We start from the raw sequence: 20,840 nt of genomic DNA, 5'->3' as shown, positions 1-20,840 counted from the left end.
GGTGCCTTATCCTCTCAGGAAATGGGTTTTCCACCAATCCCAGGAGCCATCATTCATTCACTTCACTGTGTTTATAGTCTCACCTTCTGTGTGTCAGGTACTATTTTAGGCACCTAGGATACATCAGTGGGCAAAACAAAGCCCATTGCTCTTGAGCTGGCATTCTAGGGTTGGGGAATTATCAGACAATGAGCAGTGTTGTAAGTACAGAAAATAGGAACATCATACAGTGTATCAAATGATAAGTATTTTGGAAAAAAACTGTGCCAACTGAGGGGGATCAGAGGTGCTGGGGAACAGTGAAGGCAGGTGCTGTCTTAAAAAGATGGGCTTCACTGAGGAGGGGACATCTGAAGAAAGCAAATATGTGAAGGAGGTGCAGAGTTACCCATGCAGATACCTGGGAGAGGAGCTTTCAGGCAGGAGGAGCAGCCCCTGTGGCTGGTGCAGACTGAGCAGAGGAGAAGAAAGAGAGGATTGTACAGGGACCAGATTTTGGCTTTTACACTGAGCAAGAAGGGAAGACACCAGTGCCTTTGAGAAGAGCTGTCCATGATCTGACTTGCATTTCCAAAGGACCACCTTGCTGTCTATAGGAGTCGAGAGTGGAAGCCCAAACACCACTTAGAAGGTAAACACAGTAATCCAAGTAGAAGGTGATGGTAGTTGGCGACAAAGCAGTAGCAATAGAAGTGGTAAAAAAAAATGGTCAGATTCTCAACCTGTTTTGAAAATAGAACAGTGTCTCCTGACAGACTGGGTGTGGGTGTGGGAGAAAGAGGCATCCAGGATGACTGGGGCTGGGCCTCAGCAGTGGGAGGATGGAGTCAGTATCAACTGGGAAAGACAGCAGGTGAAGCATGCTTGCATGAGGAAGACAGGAGCTCCGTGAGGACATCAGTGGAGATGTCAGGTAGACAGTTGGGCACACTGTCTGGGGTCAGGACGTGGAGTCATCAGCATGTAGATGCCATTCAAAGCTGTAACAGTGGTGAAGAGCACCAAGAGAGGGAGAAAGGCAAAGGAAAGACGAGGACTGAGCTTGGGCCTCCGGCATGAAGAGGGCAAAACCCCTGTGCTCACAGCCACTCTGTGGTTGAATTTCTGTTCTCTCTGGGAGATGCCTGTGAACAAACACCAGATGTTACTAGAGGCAGATCGTGAGTCCCCACTTTGTCTAATTCCGCTGAGTTCTGCTGAGTTCCCTAGGCACCGGCCATTGCCCCTCTCCTCCCTGATGAGTTAACCTTGTTCTCTGCCTAAGGCCCCTTCCTCTGTGTGCCCTGTGAGGGCAGAGTGCAACAGCGCATCCCTCTGGGACTACTTTATTTCTTGGGTCTGAAATTATATTTTCCAGAGGGAAACCTAAAGAGGTAACCCCTGTGATTATTCATGGAAGACCCTGGAGCGTCAAAAACTGCTCCCTAACATCCCAGACTGGAATCAACTTGGGTGCCTGGGACAACAGCCTTGCCCAACACTCTTCTTTTCCAATCTGCATTTTAAAGACTGTTCCACCACAGAAAGTGCTAAGGGGCCTGGATCTTCGCACTGTGGATATGGAGAAACATTCCCAAATAGTGAATTAAGAAGCCTGGGTCCTCTTTTCAGCTCTGGCACTATTAATCCCTGTGACTTAGAGCAACTAACCCCATTCTCTGGGGTTCCTCGAATGCATGTGGTGAGGTGGGCAGGTTGAGATGGTCTCAACCTGAGGGATCTAACATTGCACGATTCTGAACTGGGCTTTTTCTGATATACTTTGAGGCATTTTTATTTCCCTTCATCACCTTGCAGATTCGAGAGGGGCGCTCCTCATAAAGCTCCCAAGACCTGTGGGAACTGGCTCACTTGGCTTTGGCAGATCTCACGTGGAAACTCTCTGGAGAGAAGTCCCTAAAGGGACCTTCTGGGAAAGGAGCAGGACAGAGATTGTGTGAGGGGAAAGAAGGCTGGCTTCTGGGGGGGCTCAGAGGGAAGACAATCTGGAGGATTTGTTTAGGTGCCAAAGTGCTAGTCCACAGAAATGACCAGAACAGGAAAAGCAAGTTAATTAACAATGGTACTAGTTGTGATCTTAGCTGATTAGGAGTGAGGTGGAGACAGGAAAAGAGGAGGAGGAAGAGGGAAATGATGGCTTCTCTTGGAGGAGTATTTGCCAGGCTATGTTAAAGACATTATGCACATGGTCAGATTAACTCCTCAGAGCACTTCGTCTCCATAGGAGGAAACCGAGCTTCACACAGGATGAATAGTTTGCCCAAAATCACATGGCTAATGGGTGGCAAGACTGGGATCTCAAATCCATTTCCATTAGAGAATCGACTCCTGCACTTTCGTTGGCTAAATCCCTGGACCAGACTGCCTGGGCATCTCAAGGGGCCCCTGCCACTCACAGGTCCTCATGCAGTGCATTGCCAGCACCGTGACCTGGCACAGAGCTGCCCAGCCTAACTTTTCTGTGCCTATTGATGCTGCCAGTGCTGGACCAAGGGAGCCAAGACTGCCCTGAGAATGCTCAGACAGATAGTGGTCTGCATACTCCTGACTGATGCGCCTGATTAATAGGGCTCAGGAGAAAAGGGCAAAGTGTAAATCAGCCCCCACTACCCTTGCTCACTTGACACTTGCAGCTTGAGAAGGAAATGGGAAAGGGGGGACACTAGGGAGAATGTGGCAACAAGACTGGGAGGGATGGGGCTCCACTGCAGGGAGTGTCCAGGGATGTCTCCCAGGAGCCTCTAGGTGCTGGCCCCAAATCTTCCTTGCCCTGTCTCCTGAAGCCAGTGGTACCTTCCCACCGCAGACCCACGGGACAAATAACTGTCTCTTACTGGTTTCCCATAAAAACAATAAAGCAAGTTTGATTCCTGCTCTGGTTTCAGGGTCTGCAATGACAGGGAAAGGAGTCATCCTGAGTCATAGAGAAAGAGTGTGCTGCACATCCACCCCCTCCAGGATGAGTCAGAGAGCTCCACACACACGCTTCAATCCTCTCTCCATCCTTCAACCCACAGTGCCTCCATGGGGTGGCCCTCTTGGTCTGCCTTTCTCTGCCCCCAAACATAACAGAGAAGGGGCCAGAATGGGCACAAGAAGGACAGGGCTGATGCCCCTCAAGAGCCATGATGAGGGGTGGAGGCAGACAGTGGATTCGTCCAAGAATGTTAGAGTGGACACGACTTTGCAGACCTTCGGCCCAAGCCCATCTCCACATATTCCGCACATGTGCATGGAGTATTTACTGTGCAGCAGAGCCTGGGGATATACCAGTGTTTCAGATGAGGACACAGAGGGCCAGAGGCAGGAAACAACGTGCTCATTCTCACCACTTTTTAATAGCAAGGCCAACCCACAACCGGGCCCCTGACTCCCAATCAGGTGTGTTGGTGTAGGGGGCTCAGCTGGTGGCATTACCAGACTTTGTCTATATGACAATGGTCAGTGAGTCCAGAGCTGGTTCTAAGGTAGATTAAATCAAGATTGATCTCAGACTAAACTGGATGGGGCAGACTTGATCCTTGACATCTCTGTACACCTCTATTTCCCTTTGCTGGATCCCTTCTTCTATTGCTCATGGATCTCCCTTCCAGCTTCTTCCCACTTGCAGCACCGCCCCCAGCACCAATACAAAACTAATGTGACCAAAGTATCCTGTTTCCAATATACTAATTCATACTAAGATGGTAGTGACTCAGTAAGCTACCTTCTGAAAAGTAACGTTACCGTTCTCTTTAGAGAAGATAGTAATGCTCAACTTAAAAATTGGAAATCTAGTGTGTCTAATATAAAACTTTGAGGAACATGACATCTGAGTGAAAAACATATTCCCCACCCTCAACCCTCCAGTTGCTCTACAAAGGCAGTTTTCTACTCTGCTTGGAAATAAAGTTAGCCCTCAAGAGATTTAGCAGTGCATCTATCAGCAGTCTAGTTGGCAATGAGGAGCCATTTTGAAAGTCCCTGGGCCTCTGTAAGGAGAGGTTTGCTGTGCAGACAGTGGACCACAGACTACCATGAGGGCAGATGTGATAGAAAGTCAGGCCTGATAAATCAGCCTGGTATGCAAGTTTTCCCAAAGCTGTTGCCTTGAGGTGTCCTGCAGGCTTGACTCAAGAAGTCCATGGGAACCTGCTTTTGTATGGAAATCCTGGTTTCGGTTCTTCATTCAGCCTGTGTTGGACAGTCTGAGTGTTCTGGCAGTTATAACCCATCAAGGCTCCTGTTTCCCTCTGCCTTCTGACCAAGACGCCTTCACTTTCTCTTTTCCTCTAATTTTCTTTCCTTTCCTTTCTGTCCCTATTCTCGTCTTTTCTGTCCACACACAGCCCTCTCCTTTCCCCTAAAATAGAAGAGTGGAAGGAGGCTGTCACAACACACCCCTTGGTTTAGCCAGACCACCATCTGGGCCTTGCCAGTGTCTCTTACATTAGTTCCCACAGGCTAGCAAGCTACTGTTGGTGTCGTTGCCAGAAAGTTTCTAAAGCAAAGGGATCTAGAACATTCCATGAGCCAGCAGAGGATGTGAGAGATCTATACCTCAGGCAGGTTCAAAAATGCCCATGAGTGCCCCCCAAAGCATAGTCTATACCATTTTCTCTTCATATTTAGTGCACCTTTTCTCTCTGTCATACTCTTGTTCTCTGTCTCCCGTTTTCTCTGTCCTGCTGGGCTTGTGTTCTCCTCTCTCTCTCTCTCTTTCTCTCATATATAGAATTCTTTGATGTTGTTAGCACTGCTGACAAACTGATTTCATTCATTTATTCTTTATGGGTTTCTTTTGTTACTTGAGTGAAGGATAGTGACTGTCCTTCCCAAGGGAAGATAAAACTATCTTGACAATTTAATTAGTCTTGTTTAGCATGAATTATTGGCAGGTAATAGCACCTGGGGAGCCATCAGGCTGCAGGTGAATAATACAATGACTCCTGAGGCTTTAGCTGCTTCCAGCCACATGAGCTAGCCACTGTGCAGCTAATGATACAGGGGTCACAGCTGTCCACTCTCAGCAACCTAGCACACAGAGACAGGAAGAGCAAGAATGAGCCAGGAACCAACAACCCCCATGCTCTGTACCTCTCCAAAGAATCCCTTAAAGGAAGTCCTGAAGGGGCATTTCAACTGTGTGTCTGTAACCACAAAGATTCAAGAAGGGCCCTTCTCCTTCTGACTAGAATTTTACAATGGGAAACAGATACAAGCCAGGAGGTTTCCAACATGGTGGAGGTGGACAAGGGGGAAAGGGGGGCTGCTCTTTCCACTCTCCACTGCCTCATATTTGAGCTTCCTTTCATTTTTCCCTGCCCTTTTCTGTCCAGTGTTTCTGCCTCCCTTGTCATTACCCCTTCTTCCTTTTCCTAGCACCCCTCCTCCACAGATCCATCTCTAAAGACCAAAGACCTCCTCCACAAACCAAAATGGAAATTCTGCTTAAGAACTGCTTGCAACAACCCATATTTCCTTCATTTTCCCTTAAATCTTAAAGCCATTGACAGCTACCCTCAGCTTCTATATATCCCAGTTGACTTGTGCTTATTTAAACTTTACATCTCCCTAGCAAAGAAGCTCTTCAACTTCAGAGGGGTTACAGTTTAAAACATATTTTACTTTGGTCTCCTTAAAATTCCCTTCCTTGCTGCCATCTCTGGTGGCTCTAAGTTTTAGCATCTCCCACCTCCACATCTGCAGGGCCACACTTTAGTTCCTGGTTGAAAGAGGAGATAAAAAGGATAATGAAGACTCTTCTGCCTTAACCTACATTTGCTGGCTCCTGACTGTGAAGGTGGTGTCAAATATCTCTAGAGGCCCCTGACTCCTGCCATTTCCAGTCATCTCTGCCTGTACCAACCTGATGATTGTCTTCCCAACTTAGATTAACTAGAGTGTCACCAACAAAACCTCAATCCCTCTGCCTTCCACCATCCCATGACTCTCTTACAACTGAACCAGCTATCCTGTCTTGCAGATCAAATTAAGATGAGATTAGAGACAGTGAATAGAGAGAAGCAGAGAGCATAGCTTGGGAGGTAGGGAGGGTGCCAGCTGGACCCAGACTTTCAGGTGGTCTGAAATGGAACTTATATTAGATCCACTCCCTAAGCTCTGGACAAGAGATACTTAAAAAAAAAAAAAAAAAAAAAAAAGCAACAGTTCTGACTCACATGCTCCTGTGACATTGCTTTTGACTCATGTTTCAGAGGAATGTAAAATTTTAGCAACTGATATTATAACCATTGTCTCAATGGCGGCCACTGGGATGGTGCATTCCTCTTCTGTGGGGCCTGTTCATGACTTAGCCAAGAGCCAACCTTCCCTGGAGGGAATCAGAAAGTAATCTGCACCTTTCAAAGTCAGCATGTCCAGAAAAGTGCAGCAGGGGCTTATCTCTTTAAAATGCTCTGTAATGACTCCATCCACGTTGCTGCAAATGGCAAGATTTCATTCTGTAATGGCCTGATCTCGAGAAAATATCCTGGAATACAGCTTTATTGGGTACTCCAGCCTAGATATCTACTGCCCAGCTTCTAATCCCTAGTAGTCCTCACCTCCTTGCTGTGTTGAGAAAAGAAACACTCCCCTTTTAAAATTTTTTTTTATTTGACGTTTATTTATTTTTGAGACATAGAGAGACAGAGCATGAACGGGGGAGGGTCAGAGAGAGAGGGAGACACAGAATCTGAAACAGGCTCCAGGCTCCGAGCTGTCAGCACAGAGCCCGATGCGGGGCTCGAACTCACGGACTGTGAGATCATGACCTGAGCCGAAGTCGGTCGCCCAACCGACTGAGCCACCCAGGCACCCCAAACACTCCCCTTTTATATGGCTAAGAGGTATTTTCAACAACCTTTTAGTTCTTCAGAGAGACTGACTATGTAATGTTAACAATTGGGAGACACGTTCCACTGATTCTCCCCTTCATCCTTTTGGAAAAATCTCCATCTAGGAGAATCCTCTCCTTATCAGCCTCTGGTATTCCCTGAGTTTCACTCTTCAGTATCCTATGCATGCATGGTCTAAAGATGGTACCCCAGTGAAAAGGAGCAGGGAAGACATTCCAGAACCAAGACTTCATCCACTGAGGTGATAACTTCTAATTTGATCCTGAGCTTGATTCAGAAAGACAGTTTTCCAGAAAATAGCTCCTATTTGCTGTCCAGTGCCACTCATATCATCATTGCCAGGTATACAAAACCTAGGTAATCTGCATAAATACACTAAACAAGGTACATGAGTTTCCTTTCTATTTGCCCTTAGCCTGTTAGCTGGAACCACTAGCCAGGATTCTTTATGAAAATATTCCACCTCTGCCTCACCAATTGAATAATAACCTTATTTCATTTCTACCAATTGTATGAACAAATTAAGTTAATTGACCAATATCTTTTAAACCCTTGAAAATTACCAGACCATTAGAAAACAAAGATTAAATAATTGGCTGCTGAGTGCCTACCATTACTGGACAAAATGCCACTGGAAAACTCAGCCACAATGTTCAGAATAGATAAGCAGCTCTGTTGGCTCACTGTAGAAGGGTCTCCAGGCTCATGGGGCATAAGTCTTCAGAGTCTTTCCACCTTTTCCTCCCCAGGAAAACCACAGATGGATAAACTCTAAGCTAACTCAGGGGAACTGGGAGCAGATCTGGCAAAGGGTCAAAGACGAATGGCATAAGTACTCCAGGCCTTCAAACAATTCCAAATTTAGTTCAAAAAGTAGAACTATTGCTAGGTGACCTTTCAGGGCAGTATACCAGGGAATCACAGAGTGGCAAACAGCACAAACATGGCTCTGGGCTAGAGGTGCAGGTGCCCAAACCCAGTGGGTCCAATCTCCCCTTCTAGCTCACCAAGAGATTCCACTTACAGCCAAGCAAGGGTACCAAAGACTGGAATGACTACACAAGATCATCTAGGAAATGTCCTTAGGGGGTTGGCACTATGTCAGTGTACTGTGGGCTCTGTGAGGGCGAGGGCTGTATCTCAAGCTTCTTCCTATTTCCACTTAGAAATCACCCAATGATTGCTTTCTTATTATGAGTGGTTAGTTTTTTTTTGAGACCCTGGATCTTAAAAACATAGTTCTTCAAATAAGAATAGGCTTATATGAGACATTGACAAACACCACTCCAGCAGATCGAAAGTGCCCTCTGAATAGCATAGCTTAACACCCAAGAAAAAAAATAATCTCCAAATTAAAATGAGTCTTCAGATTCTCCCAAAGTGAGACCCTTAGGAGAGCTATCATTACCTGGGCTGGGGACCCAACATAGGAGTCCCAGAGAGCCCCATCCTTCCTTTCCCTTCTTCCCTCATTGCTCCTCCTGACTTCTTCTTACCCCCTATTATAGAGGTGTATCATAAGTATTATTAAGTTAATACATATTTTTAAAATAATAAGATACAATAAAGGTGATTAGAACATACTCAAAGCTAAATCTTGAAGTAAAATATGACTTAAATACATGAGATCTTCATTCAATGAGAGCTGTGAAAAGCTAAAAAGCAACAAGGAAACACACAGTTAATACATTTTAAAATCCCACATGTGAGATTCTGAATGTTTAAGAAGTAAGAAAAATGGTTAAAATTTTTCATGGCTGGGGGTTAACTCATTAGGGCCACATCACCCAGATATGTTCTCTAAATTGTCTCCATTCTGGTCCTGTTCAGGATAGGATTGACCCAGAAGATGCTTAAGGTTTTCTCAGGGATCTTAGGAGTAATGGAAGCTTTGGTGGTTTTCAGGGTGGATCCAAGAGGAGAACAATGGCTCATGCCTCCTATGGGAACTCTATCTAATGCCCTGGCATTACATGTAGTGTAGATTTACCTGTGTCTGACTCACACTCCCTTCCCCATTATAGGTCTAGAAACACAGAACTTCTTATCCATTAACACAGGAACACAAGCACTCAAGCAGCTTGAAATTACTTCTGTGTGTGTGTGTGTGTGTGTGTGTGTCTGTCTGTCTGTCAGTGTCTGTGTGTGTCTGTTTCTATGTTGTATCTCATCCTGCTAGCTAAATTCTAGTGACCCCACAGCCTCCAGGCCTGTCAACTGACCTGGCAGCTGGTATTCCTCATGAAGCAGAAAGCAAGATCTAGAATGCACTCTGTAAATGACTAGAGAGGTGTCCCTTCCCTTCTTTTCCCTTGCCTCACCCTTTCTCTCCACCATTCCTAAAAAAGGACATCTTAACAATTTGCTATAGGAAAAAAAAAAGGAATTTGCTGAGAAATCTGTTACCAAAGAAGTATTTTCAGTCTGCAAGTAAATGTCTAGTTGTGCACATTTCCATCCTTCAAAAATTCCATTACATGTTTCCTTGTTTGTACCTTAAAAACAGAAACACAAGAGCAACCATCTGAAAGTGGAGGGTAAAAGCAAAGTCATGACCTTCTAGAAAGAGTTAACTTAACAGCTCAGATGGTCAGGATCCATCAGGGGCTTAGCTCTGTGTGCTGGGGCCCAAAGAGTAGGGGCATCTTCCTGGATACAAGCTCAAGGAACTGGGGGTTGCAATGGGATACTCACCAATGGCCAATTTCCTCAGCTCCTCCCCTAAAATGAACTCAGCAGTCAGACCCATAAGAACAGCTTTTTTGAGGGTTAATAATAATATCCTAAATTGTGTGCAAGTCTTCAAAATGTAAAAAACATTCATTATGGCCAAGGCTCTACACCTATAGACTGGGAGCTAAGCAAGACCAACTCCCGCCTGAACCTAAGCTTGAGAACAAGCCCCCACTACAGGGGCGTTGAGGACCACCTCTTTAGATCCTCCTCAGTGATAACTAAAATTCAGTTTTCCCCTAAACTTGAAGGACCATTGCCCTTGAACTCCTCTGCTCAAGTATGTTTGGGCAGGGATGTGCACTAAGCATAACCAAGGCCTTTCTCCTTCAGCTGGCAACACCCAGGGTAAGTTAAGTGCATAAAGGTTATCTTAGGAGACATAGCTCATTTCAAAAAACAAAACAAAACCTTCCTGCACAAAATTTGGAAGAACTCATTTGCCACGGGTGTGAATTATTTAATGTGTGCCCAGAAATGGTCCTGAATAGAAAATGCCTTTGGGTCCTCACTAGATGTGAGACACACCTATGCAGAGTCCACTCACAGTGATGTCCCAGAACCTGCCCAGCCTATGCTTTGTATTTCTTTCACTTGTTTCCTTTTGCCCTCCCCTGCCACGGTGTTGCTCCTGTGTTAGCCGAGACCTAGAATACCAGGCATCTTCGTTGGAGACTCATTACAGCTTATCTCTATCTGCCTTTCTTTAAAGCCAGCTGAACATACCCAATGCTCTCCCTTTATGGTAAGACCGACCCTCCTGACCACGCTGTTAGCTTCTGTGACCCTCCTCTAACACCCCCACCATCACTCCCCACCCCGGTCCCCAGAGTCTCTCGGAGCCCAGCCTCGCTCCTGTTGCCGTTGCATGTAGCCACCATGTCGTGTCTGTCCTGCCCTCTCCTGCCTGGTCGTGTGTGAGCCATGAAGTGCTGTTTGTGTAATGGTGTTCTTTTCCCTCCCTGAGCTTTTCTCTGGGTGATAATTCACTGTGATCTTGACCATCTAATGAGCCACCGGGAGAGAATTGGACCCAAGGGCCATTTCCTGTTAAACATTCTGAGGACTCCACTGGCTGAGTCTCTAGCCTTAATCTGATGTGGGAAATTTGTGCAGAGCACCCATAAGCACCATGGTAAGGGCCTCCAGAGAAAAGAGGAAAGAGAAGGATAACAGAAAGTCAGATGATGACTTCCCACTAATCATCCAGTGTCTGTAACATCTGGCCTCCTGTGTGCTCAGTATTTAAGGCCACAGTAAAATGTGTAAGGTGGAATTTATTACTGACAGTGTGGCTGAATATCCAACCACTCCAACAAATATACCCATGAATTTTTCTAAATTGCTGAAGTTCATTAAAATTAGGCTATCCCCACTTTTCTACAGCGGGCTGCAAGCAGAAAAACGAACTCAGTAGTTTGATTGGAACACTCCTGATGTAGGAGTCTATGATTCACTTTGCCTAAAGTGACAGATACCACTGGGTGTGACCTTGAAGCCTCCTTGGAGCAACCTTCTCCAAAAAGCTGCCATCACATGTTTTAAAACTGAGCCAAGTGTGAGTTTTTAAAAGGACGAGTGAGTAGGTCAATTCCCTGAAAGTCAGCAGAATGGGGGCAAGATTGGGCCGGTCGGTGGTGTCTCCTAACACAGCCCATCCCAGGCTGGCTGGAAGGCTGCCAGGGAAAGGCTGAGACTGGATGTTGTACCCTACTTCACAGAGGCAGCCACTGGGGTCTGCTTCTTCCCAGCAGTGTCATTTGGCTTCTTAGAGGACGTTTTTGTGTCTACATGGAAATGTGCTTCTCCTCCTTCTAGAGTGTTAGGAAACTATAGCTACTTGTGGAGACCGGGGAGGGTGGTGAACCCAGCATGGAATTCAAACTGCAAGCTTGACTTTTATTTTTTAACTTATTGGATCCAGATGCCCCTGTAGCACCAGCTTCTCAAACTCTTGACACTCAGAGCTGAAGTTCCCCGTGTAAGCTTGTTCTTTCTTCTTTTTTCTCCTTTCCCGAACATAGTGGAACTGACAGCTGAGTTATAAAACCCCAAGCCTCCTCTGCCTTCTCCTCTGGGGGAACACAACCTCCTTTTAAGGAGAGAAAATAGAATTTCAAGTAGATACATGGGTGATAGAAATGCGGAGATTAAGGGCATCAAAGACTTCAAAATATACAGGCAGGGTAAGGACCCAGGGGCAGGATGAAGAGTCCCATCCTGAGTCCTGCGATAGCCCATGAGCAGGCCCCCAGATGCCCACAGGTCACCCTGCCTAAGGGGAACAGGCCCACTGACAGGACCTGAGGCAGCTGTGGTTTGAAAATAGAAGAAAGAGTGTGACTCCTCCCCTGTCTGGAGAGGCAGACAACTAGGAGAGACCCTTCAGACATGGTTTCTGTGCAGCCTTCCCAGGGCAGAGTGAGGGTGTGCCGACACGTAAGCTGCTGCCTCTGAGGTTTTTGCCACCCTCGTGGGTCTCCCATGCTGAACAGGAGTAGTAGGATGGGTGGCCTCGGGAACCACCAGCCATGTCAGTGACAGCAGACCATGGGATTAGAACAAAGGGCATTTGTGCTAATAGGATTTTCAGGGGTGCAGACAAGGTGTGGATGTTGTCAGGATCTGGCCTGGAAAGGACTAAAAAGAAAGCAGAAAGGTGAATCAAGAATGGGGAGGGCAGACACAGATCCAATGACTGCAGACTCCTCCTCCCTTGAGGGAGGCACAGGACAGGAACAGTAACAGGAAGCCCAAAGGTCCATTCTCTCCTGGTGCTAACAGGGTTGGGTGAGCTGCACTAGCTCTGGGGAACAGGCAAGTGGCTCCCAAGGGGCTGCCACCACTGGCTCTCTGGCCGGTGTGGGCAAAAAGAGGGCCAGGGATCAGTCCATGTTGTTCTTAGGTCTGGAGGCAGAGTGTGACAGGGCAGTCTGTATTGCCCTTGAGCCCTGGGCAGGCACGTGCCCCAGCCCCAGGCCCCTCCAGGTCCAACAGGCTCGCCCTGCTAGCCAGCAGACCCCCAGCCGCACCATATTCCTGCTTCCACTTGCCTTGGCCTGGATTCTGTCCTTCTTCACCTTCCCCTTGCCCTCAAGCTTCAGAACTCCCCTGAGGAGATGATCTGCCCTAAGCAGAGCCCCTTGGTCCTCTCATATGGGGGCGTGGACTTTAAGGCTCACTTTGAGGGACTACCCCCCCCACCTCACCCTGCCTGTGCCCCCCACCCCTTCTAGGGTCTCCTACAGCCTGGAGAGGGTTAGGGCCTCTTAGAAGCCCCAGGGCAGAGGGGAGTAGAACAGCTTCAGAGCCCAAGGGGAGGCAAGGGCTGGGAAACAGTCACCATCAGAGCACTGAGCACTGAGCAGCAACCCTATTCCTACCTTCCCTGTAGCCATGTGGGAAGAGGTAGCACAACAGGAGCTCTGGAACCCCGAGCTGCCAGGGCACAAGATCCTGCAGTGGGCAACGCACTCCAATCCTGTTTGCTGTCAGCCCACCCGGCCCACCAAGACCCCCAGTACAATCATTCAGGGTCTGGGATGGAGGCCATGACCTGACCCGCCCAACCACCTTGCACAGAACCACATCCCGCTCCGGATGCACGTCCCCCAGCCAAGCCAGACAAAAAAGAGGCTGGGCAGCTTCCTCAGCATTCAGCAGAGGCAGGATGCACCCAAGACAGCTAGCTCTCAGCCTAGGAGATTTCAAAGCATATGGAAGTTCCTTATGGAATCTTCTGTTACTCCACCTAGGGGGTTAAGAATTAGGACTAAAAGGCAAAAGAGGAGAACAGATAGGGTTATGGGCTCAGGGGCCTGGGCACAACTTGGCTCTGCAGAGACCTCAGGCCTGAGTTGTCTACCTGGAAAAGGTGAGCAGCTGGTCTCCCATCTGTGACCCAGTGGAGAGAATCTAGTGCAGCTAACCCTTCCCTGCCTGCCTCCACCCCAACCAAGGGCTGTGTTGCTCAGAGCAGGGCCCACCTCGTTCTTGCCCCTCCCCTCTTTGTTGCTGTGTTAACTACCACCTCCTATTGCCGATGGATTCCAGAACGCAGAGGAGAACTCCCGCATCTCCATCACCTTCTTCCGCCTCTTCCGGGTCATGCGCCTGGTCAAGCTGCTAAGCCGTGGGGAGGGCATCCGGACCCTGCTGTGGACCTTCATCAAGTCCTTCCAGGTAGCCACCTCCACCCTAAGCGGGCTGCAAGGAGAAGAGCCTCTTCAGCTCCCCAAAGGTGGGGCTGCACAAGGGTCTCTGCCCATCTCCTCCTGGGCTCCCTGCGTGGGAGGCGAGGTGATGCTACACAGGAAAGAGCACCCCTAGGGGTCCAGTGTGGGGCTCACACTGCTGCTCGCCAGCTCTGCCCTTGATTTCCTCCTGTCTATAATAAGGTCATTGGGCTGGATTTGTGGTTTTCAAAAGCAAGCTCTTGGAGCCCCAGACTTCCCCAAAGTCAGAGCAGAGAAGGCTGGGAGCCAAGGGGGAGGCTGAGTGGTTCTGCTTTCTTCTCTCATCTATGTATTTTTCCACAAGAATTTACTGCACAAAGAGGTTTTATGGTGGAAAAAATTTGAAAAACATGGGCCCAGATGATCTGATAACCTCAATGGCCCTCCCACTTTTGACATTTTTAGGATCTGGCTGTTACCTGCCTCCCAGTAGGCATTTCTGCGGTGTCTGCTGTCCATACCTGTTTGTGGACTTAGCCAAATTCTCCAGGACCCCAGTGTCACTCCACTCAAGGAGAGACAGTCCTCTCCCAGGGGCACAGGGTTGCCTAACTATAGGATCAATTCTCTTTTCTCAGCCTTTATTTTCCATCTGTGAAAGCAGAATAATGGTCGCCCCTGGCCAACTGGTTATGTAAGTCTGAAGTTAAAGAGCAGCAGACTCTGTAAGGCCACTGGAATTTCTTGAAGATGACAGTGTAGGGCCCCTGCAAGTGCTGCCATGCTTCCTTAGCCCAGCACCAAAGGCAGCTTCTCCCTGCCCATGGAAGCACCACTGTCAGGCTTCCAAGCACTGAAGGATTCCTTCCTTGTCCCATGCTATGGCCAGTCTGAGCCCAGGGATGGGCATGGGAGTGGATCCCTGATCTGAACGTGCCCGTAACAGAAGATGCAGTCAGAGGAAAGTGCTCTCCAGACAGGTGCCTGCCTCGCTTTGGAATTCTATCCCAAAGGCATAAATAAACACCCTTCCAGGCAGCCTCCTGCTCTAGGAATCATCATCCGAGATCCTTGACTGGATCAGCCTTGCTGCACTCCTCAGAGCCAGCTGTCCACCCACCAGCCCCAGGCTGGCTCCCCACTTAATGATGGCCTGCAGCTGCCCTCCCTGCCACCCCCAGCCCACTTCCCCCCAACCTGTGCCATGCCCTGCCCACTCCCTGGGATCTGAGGGTTCCGGTGAGAGCAGGACTGGTGGCTGGCCCTGTCGGTGGGTGCACCCCTAGGGTCCCACAGCTATGATGATTATACAGGCCATACACATTTCTCTGGGCAAGGAAAAGGCAACAGACAGGGCTGTGTGGCTTGAACGTGGATCAGGAGCTCTGACCTGGCAGAAAAAGCATTCGTGTGATCTTGCAATGCCATCTAGTGGTGTGTGAGCACCTGGCAAGGCATTTCCCAAATTCTTGGAATCTCCTGGATTCCAGAGTCAGCCCTGAGCCCCAGGGCTCTCTCCCACTCTCCCCGGGAGAAGCAGCAGAGACTCTGGAAAATGAAGTTGTCTGAGCTGCCAGGCAATAATACATTGAGTGAATAAAATATATGGGACCCAACAATGTGGAAGGCATTACACTAAGCATTTTATAAACCTTAAATCATTTAAACTCCACAAAACCCCTGAGAGGTAATTCTTCATTCTTCTCATTCTTCAGAAGAGGAAACTGAGGCTCTGAGAGGTTAAGTAATATAGCCCAGCTCCTATGGCTAGAAAGTGGTAGAAATAGGATTTGAACCCATGATCTTTCTTTTATTTTCCTTAGTAATTGTTTTTATTACAACTAGATCATCATGCTACATAAAGGAAGGGTGTAACCAGCCTCTACCCCATGCCTCCCCAGGAAAACTTGGTGTGTATCCTCCATGGCTTTCTCCTTGCTGTACAGAGCCTAATTGGAGGATGTCCGCTCATTCTTGATAGTTTTTATTAAAGCAGTATCATACAATTTCCCTTACTCTGCAGCCTGATTTTCTCAGTACACCACACTCACTGCTTCTCAGGCAATTGAAACCAAGGGAAAATGGGAGGTCAATGCCATGGTTCAGACCTTCCCCCATACGCTGAACTTCTGTGGGGCCCTGGGAAATGCCACCTCCCAAAACCAGGCCACAGTGCCCCCTGGGAAGGGATCTGGCCAGCCATCTCCCTACTGGTCTCACGCCCTGTATCCTGTGCTTCCTTCCAGGCTTTGCCCTATGTGGCCCTTCTGATAGTGATGCTGTTCTTCATCTACGCAGTGATCGGGATGCAGGTAGGACAGCTCTCCTGCTGCTCCTCCGCTTCTACTTTCTCTTCCCAGCTCCCAGCCCCACTTTCCGGACACCTCCTCCCTCCTACCTCCCTCTTGCTCCGACTGTCCCTCCCTATGCTTCCACCTCTGAGACAAGAAAGTCACAAGAATTAGAACATCCTTTCAAATGGCAGCCTTATAGATAGGAGGATGAATGGCCAAGTGCAGTACACAACTTCTCTCTCCTGCACCCCAGGCCTGGCCTCTGCTCTCAGGTAGGGAAAAACACTCCAAGATTAACACCAGGGGCCTCTGTAGAGACAGCCCTTCCAAGAAACAACACGAAGGGTGTGTCAGACAGCACCCCTCCTTTTGCCCAGGTTTGCCGGCCTGAGAACTAGCCCCCAACCCCAGCATCATTACGGAGAAGCTCATGACTGAGAGGGAGGGAGAGAGGGAATGGAAGAGTGAAGGAACAAAGAAGGAGGAGGGAAGAAGGGAGTCAGGTGGGCAAGCTATCCCCATCAAACACGCAGCAGTTTCAAGGGCCCCCTCACAGGTGCCCTCACACTCTGTGGCATTCTCCAGCTGGCCTCTCCTCAAGGCTCCAGAGAGCTCCCACAGCCTAGCACTCACATTGGCAGGGAGCTTTTCCTCAGCAGCTCCCTAAGGAAGATTCTCCTACTTATTCCTTGCAGAAAGACCTCAAGTTTCCTAGGCCGAAATCTTTTGAGATGAGAAGAGCTACCTTAACCCTCACCAACGGTGGCAGCTTCTAGGATAGTCATATCTTTAAATGGTCATAAAAATAAGGAGGCCCCTAATTTCATGGATAAATTAAGCTTGCCCAAGTCCAGACTGCTCTGAAATCCAAGAACTGAATTTGGAAGAGTGTTTGGGCATCTGGGCTGAAATGGCAAAGAAAAGGAGGCCAGAAGCGTAAGTCTTGAGGGCCTAGCAGTGACTGTAATCAATACCACAGCGCTAGACACTTGCAAGTGGCTGCAAGAAGATCCTAGGCATTCTCACCACACCAAAAAAAAAAAAAAAAAAAAAAGTTACCTGTGTTAACTGTGTGAGGTGATGGATGTGTTAATTATCTTGGTCTTGGTAACGATTCTACATTGCATTGTACATCAAATTACCACCACATTGTACATTTTAAATAGATACAATTATCTTTGTTAATTATTCCTCAATAAAGTTTTTTGAAAGAGAAAAAATATATATTCTCAAGAATCTGCAGCCAGAAGGAGGAGGAGGAGGGGAAGAAGACCAATGAACCCTCTGTCCCTACACAAAGCAGGGTGCTGGTTGCAGCTTCCACCTGCTCTTAGCCCAGCTCCCAGTGGCCCACAGGAAGGCCCATGGGTACTTTTCCTCTTACACCTGCCCAGTGTAGTGGATGGAGATCAGGGGCTGGATAGGTCAGCAGGTGCCTGCCTCCATGAGGCCCTGCCAGGTCATGTCAGGGGACTCAGTTCAACTATGGGCTGGATTGACCCACAGTCAGCTGTGACCCCTAAAGAGATCAATGAACAATGAGTGTCCACCATGCACTGACTTACTCTCCTCTCCCCCTGCTTAGGTGTTTGGGAAAATTGCCCTGAATGACACCACAGAGATCAACCGGAACAACAACTTTCAGACCTTCCCCCAAGCTGTGCTCCTTCTCTTCAGGTGAGTCTCTGAGGACAGATGCATACAAACACACCTACATGATGCAGCCCTATGGTCTGGATGCAGAATGAGAGGGAACTCTTCCAGGGGACTGTGCAGGGAGAGAAATCTGTTGTTTCATTGTTATTTGCAATACTTTCCACTGAGCTGCCCACTGGTCACTGGCTAGTAACCACCCAAAAGCACTAGGTCGTCACAAGTCTAATACTGAAAGAACCGTGGTTTGGAAGCCAAACAGGCTTTAAGCCAAGATTGTGACACATTCGCTGTGTAAGACACCTAACTTCTCTGAGTCTCAGCTCCCTTGCAAACAAGTACAGCTATACCAATGTCAGTGTCATTTGCTGTAGTGGGTTATTATGTCCTCATGCACTTAGTCTCCTCCTCATTTTAGCCAGCCATGAGCCTTCACCCCTCTTGGAAGGCCACCACCTCAGGCCTAGCTGCAGAAAAGAGTGTTTCTCAGCCTGCTCCTGAGTGAGTGAGTCTATGCTGCAACGTACTTCTTCCTCATCTGACTCCTAATGACCTCTTTGGTCCTTCTCAGTTTCCTGTTCCTCACAGCCTGGAACTCTGGGGCCCCTATCTAGACCAGGGCTGGCAGATGAGAATGATTTACCCCATCCCCTGGACCAGACGACTTCTAAAGTCCATTCCAGATAATATATTCTACATATTATGGCCCTGGGAGAGGCAGTGAGCTCTCTACCATTCCCTGGGGTCCCTTTCCAGAAGATCCAGAGATCTATCAGACAGCATCACTTTCACCAAGTTCTATCAAATCCTTTCCCCACACCCAAGCCCAAGTATCATTGCTCAAAATGTATTAAATCAAAACACTTAAGCCTGTGCCATATTTAAATATCAGAGCTGAACACAGATATAAGACTGAGCACATGGGTCTATCTCCCCTCCTGTCCTAAAGCCCTTGATGACGGAAGATATTTCTTAAAAGAATAAACCCATAACAATACTAAGGTTGGGGGGGGGGGGACATGAAAGAGTGCTGTTACTGAACCAGGAATGTTGAGGAATTTCTAAATGGAAGAAATCAGATGGGGTTCAATTGACAAAGGAACAAGATCTGAAGAAAACACCTTCCCAACAATGTGTGGCTTGTGAAAAAAGTGAGAGCACTTCCTGGATCCACAGGTGCACAGCACAGGAGAGACCATGACCAGGCCAGCTCCTCAAGGACCTGTATTTGGAGAGCATTTGCTAATGCTCACAAGCTGAAAGCAGCAGCACTGAACATCACACCCCTGGGCTTTGGGGTCTGAGAAGTAGAACAGGTCCCCCCAAGGAACTCCACCCTCAGAGATGCTACCTTCCCACCTCACCTGACAGCACATCTTCTCTTTCTTCCATGATCTCCAAAGAGTCTCTCTAAAGAAAATTTGATCCACAGAGTTGTGAACTGGGTTCTCAAGCACAAATAACAGTCAATAATAATACCAAAGTACTGGGGGGAAACTAGTATCAATAAAGAAAGGCACCATACTCAATTAGCAGATGAATGAACACATGAGGAGGAAAAAGAATATATGAAGCTAAAAGATTTGAAAATAAATATAATTCATATCTTTAGAGAGATTGCAGAGCATATTACATCTGTTAAATTAAGAAGGAGGAGGAGAAGTGTTTTCTTTTAAGTTCATTTATTTTGAGAGAGAGAGAGCAGGGGAGGGGCTAGGAAAGAGAGAGAAAGAGAATCCGAAGCAGGCTCTGTGCTGACAGCTCTGGGCTCAGTCCCACGAACTGTGAGATAATGACCTGAGCCAAAACCAAGAGTCAGATGCTTAAGTGACTGAGCCACCCAGGCAACCCAGAGAAGTCATTATTAATAAGAACAAATTAAAGAAAGAACTCAAAAAAACATACAGTTGTTGAAATATTCAGAAAATGGGCACAGCTAAAGAATGAGGTACTGAGCTGAAAGGTCAAACCAGGATTCTCTTAGTACACAGCCAAAGGGACAAAAAAATTGAAAATATAAAATAAAAATTAACACATGGAGGGTAGAACTGAAAATCCCATCTTTCTAATACAAATTCAGCTAGAAAAGACAGAAGGAATGGAGAGAAGGAAATGAAGGAATTATCAAAGAAAATTTCATATAAAGATCTGAGCCTTCAGATTGAAATGGCCTACTAAATGCAGAATAAGTTTGTCAAAAAGTCCCTTAGACACATTATGATGAAGTTTTAGAATACCAAGAATAAAGAAAATATCCTTAAAGCTTCCTAAAGAAAAAAAATACTTTCAAAAGTATTCCTGGGAATGCAAGCTGGTGCAGCCACTCTGGAAAACAGTATGGAGCTTCCTCAAAAAACTAAAAATAGAACTACCCTACGACCCAGCAATTGCACTACTAGGCATTTATCCACGGGATACAGGTGTGCTGTTTCGAAGGGACACATGCGCCCCCATGTTTATAGCAGCGCTATCAACAATAGCCAAAATATGGAAAGAGCCCAAATGTCCATCGATGGATGAATGGATAAAGAAGATGTGGTATATGTATACAATGGAGTATTGTCAATCAAAAAGAATGAAATCTTGCCATTTGCAGCTACGTGGATGGAACTAGACGGTATTATGCTAAGTGAAATTAGTCAGTCAGAGAAAGACAAAAATCATATGACTTCACTCATATGAGGACTTTAAGAGATAAAACAGATGAACATAAGGGAAGTGAAACAAAAATAATATAAAAACAGGGAGGGGACAAAACAGAAGAGACTCATAAATATGGAGAACAAACAGGGTTGCTGGAGGGGTAGTGGGAGGGGGGATGGGCTAAATGGGTAAGGGGCACTAAGGAATCTACTCCTGAAATCATTGTTGCGCTATATGCTAACTAATTTGGATGTAAATTTAAAAAAATAAAAAATAAAACAAGTTAAAATTGAAAAAATACCAATTTTCATTATACTTGGTATTAGCAAAAGTACATACTAGAAGACAAAAGAATAATATATTCAATATTATGAAGAAAATGTACTTTTGGACCTAGACTCCTATAATGCAGCCTAATTAGCACTGTAACAAAGCAAAATAGATTCCAAAAGCATAAGAACCCAGAAAGTTTACTCCCTCACATGAACCTTCTCTGAAACAAC

At 47.1% G+C, this 20,840-nt stretch overlaps 1 protein-coding gene across 1 annotated transcript in view; it reads left to right on the top strand.

The window, feature by feature from the left end:
• The window catches only part of CACNA1C (calcium voltage-gated channel subunit alpha1 C), a 657,848-nt gene that overhangs the window by 600,241 nt on the left and 36,767 nt on the right, over positions 1-20,840 (top strand). Inside the window, exons 33-36 of the mRNA XM_042945417.1 lie at positions 10,285-10,317; positions 13,626-13,754; positions 15,994-16,059; positions 17,627-17,718. Coding sequence (XP_042801351.1) covers positions 10,285-10,317; positions 13,626-13,754; positions 15,994-16,059; positions 17,627-17,718 — 320 coding nt within the window. The remainder of the gene's footprint in view (positions 1-10,284; positions 10,318-13,625; positions 13,755-15,993; positions 16,060-17,626; positions 17,719-20,840) is intronic.

This window comes from Panthera leo, chromosome B4, assembly GCF_018350215.1.
Source record: "Panthera leo isolate Ple1 chromosome B4, P.leo_Ple1_pat1.1, whole genome shotgun sequence".
Taxonomy (NCBI): domain Eukaryota; kingdom Metazoa; phylum Chordata; class Mammalia; order Carnivora; family Felidae; genus Panthera; species Panthera leo.
Note: the sequence above shows the minus strand (reverse complement) of the source record. Positions and strands in the feature narration are given on the sequence as shown.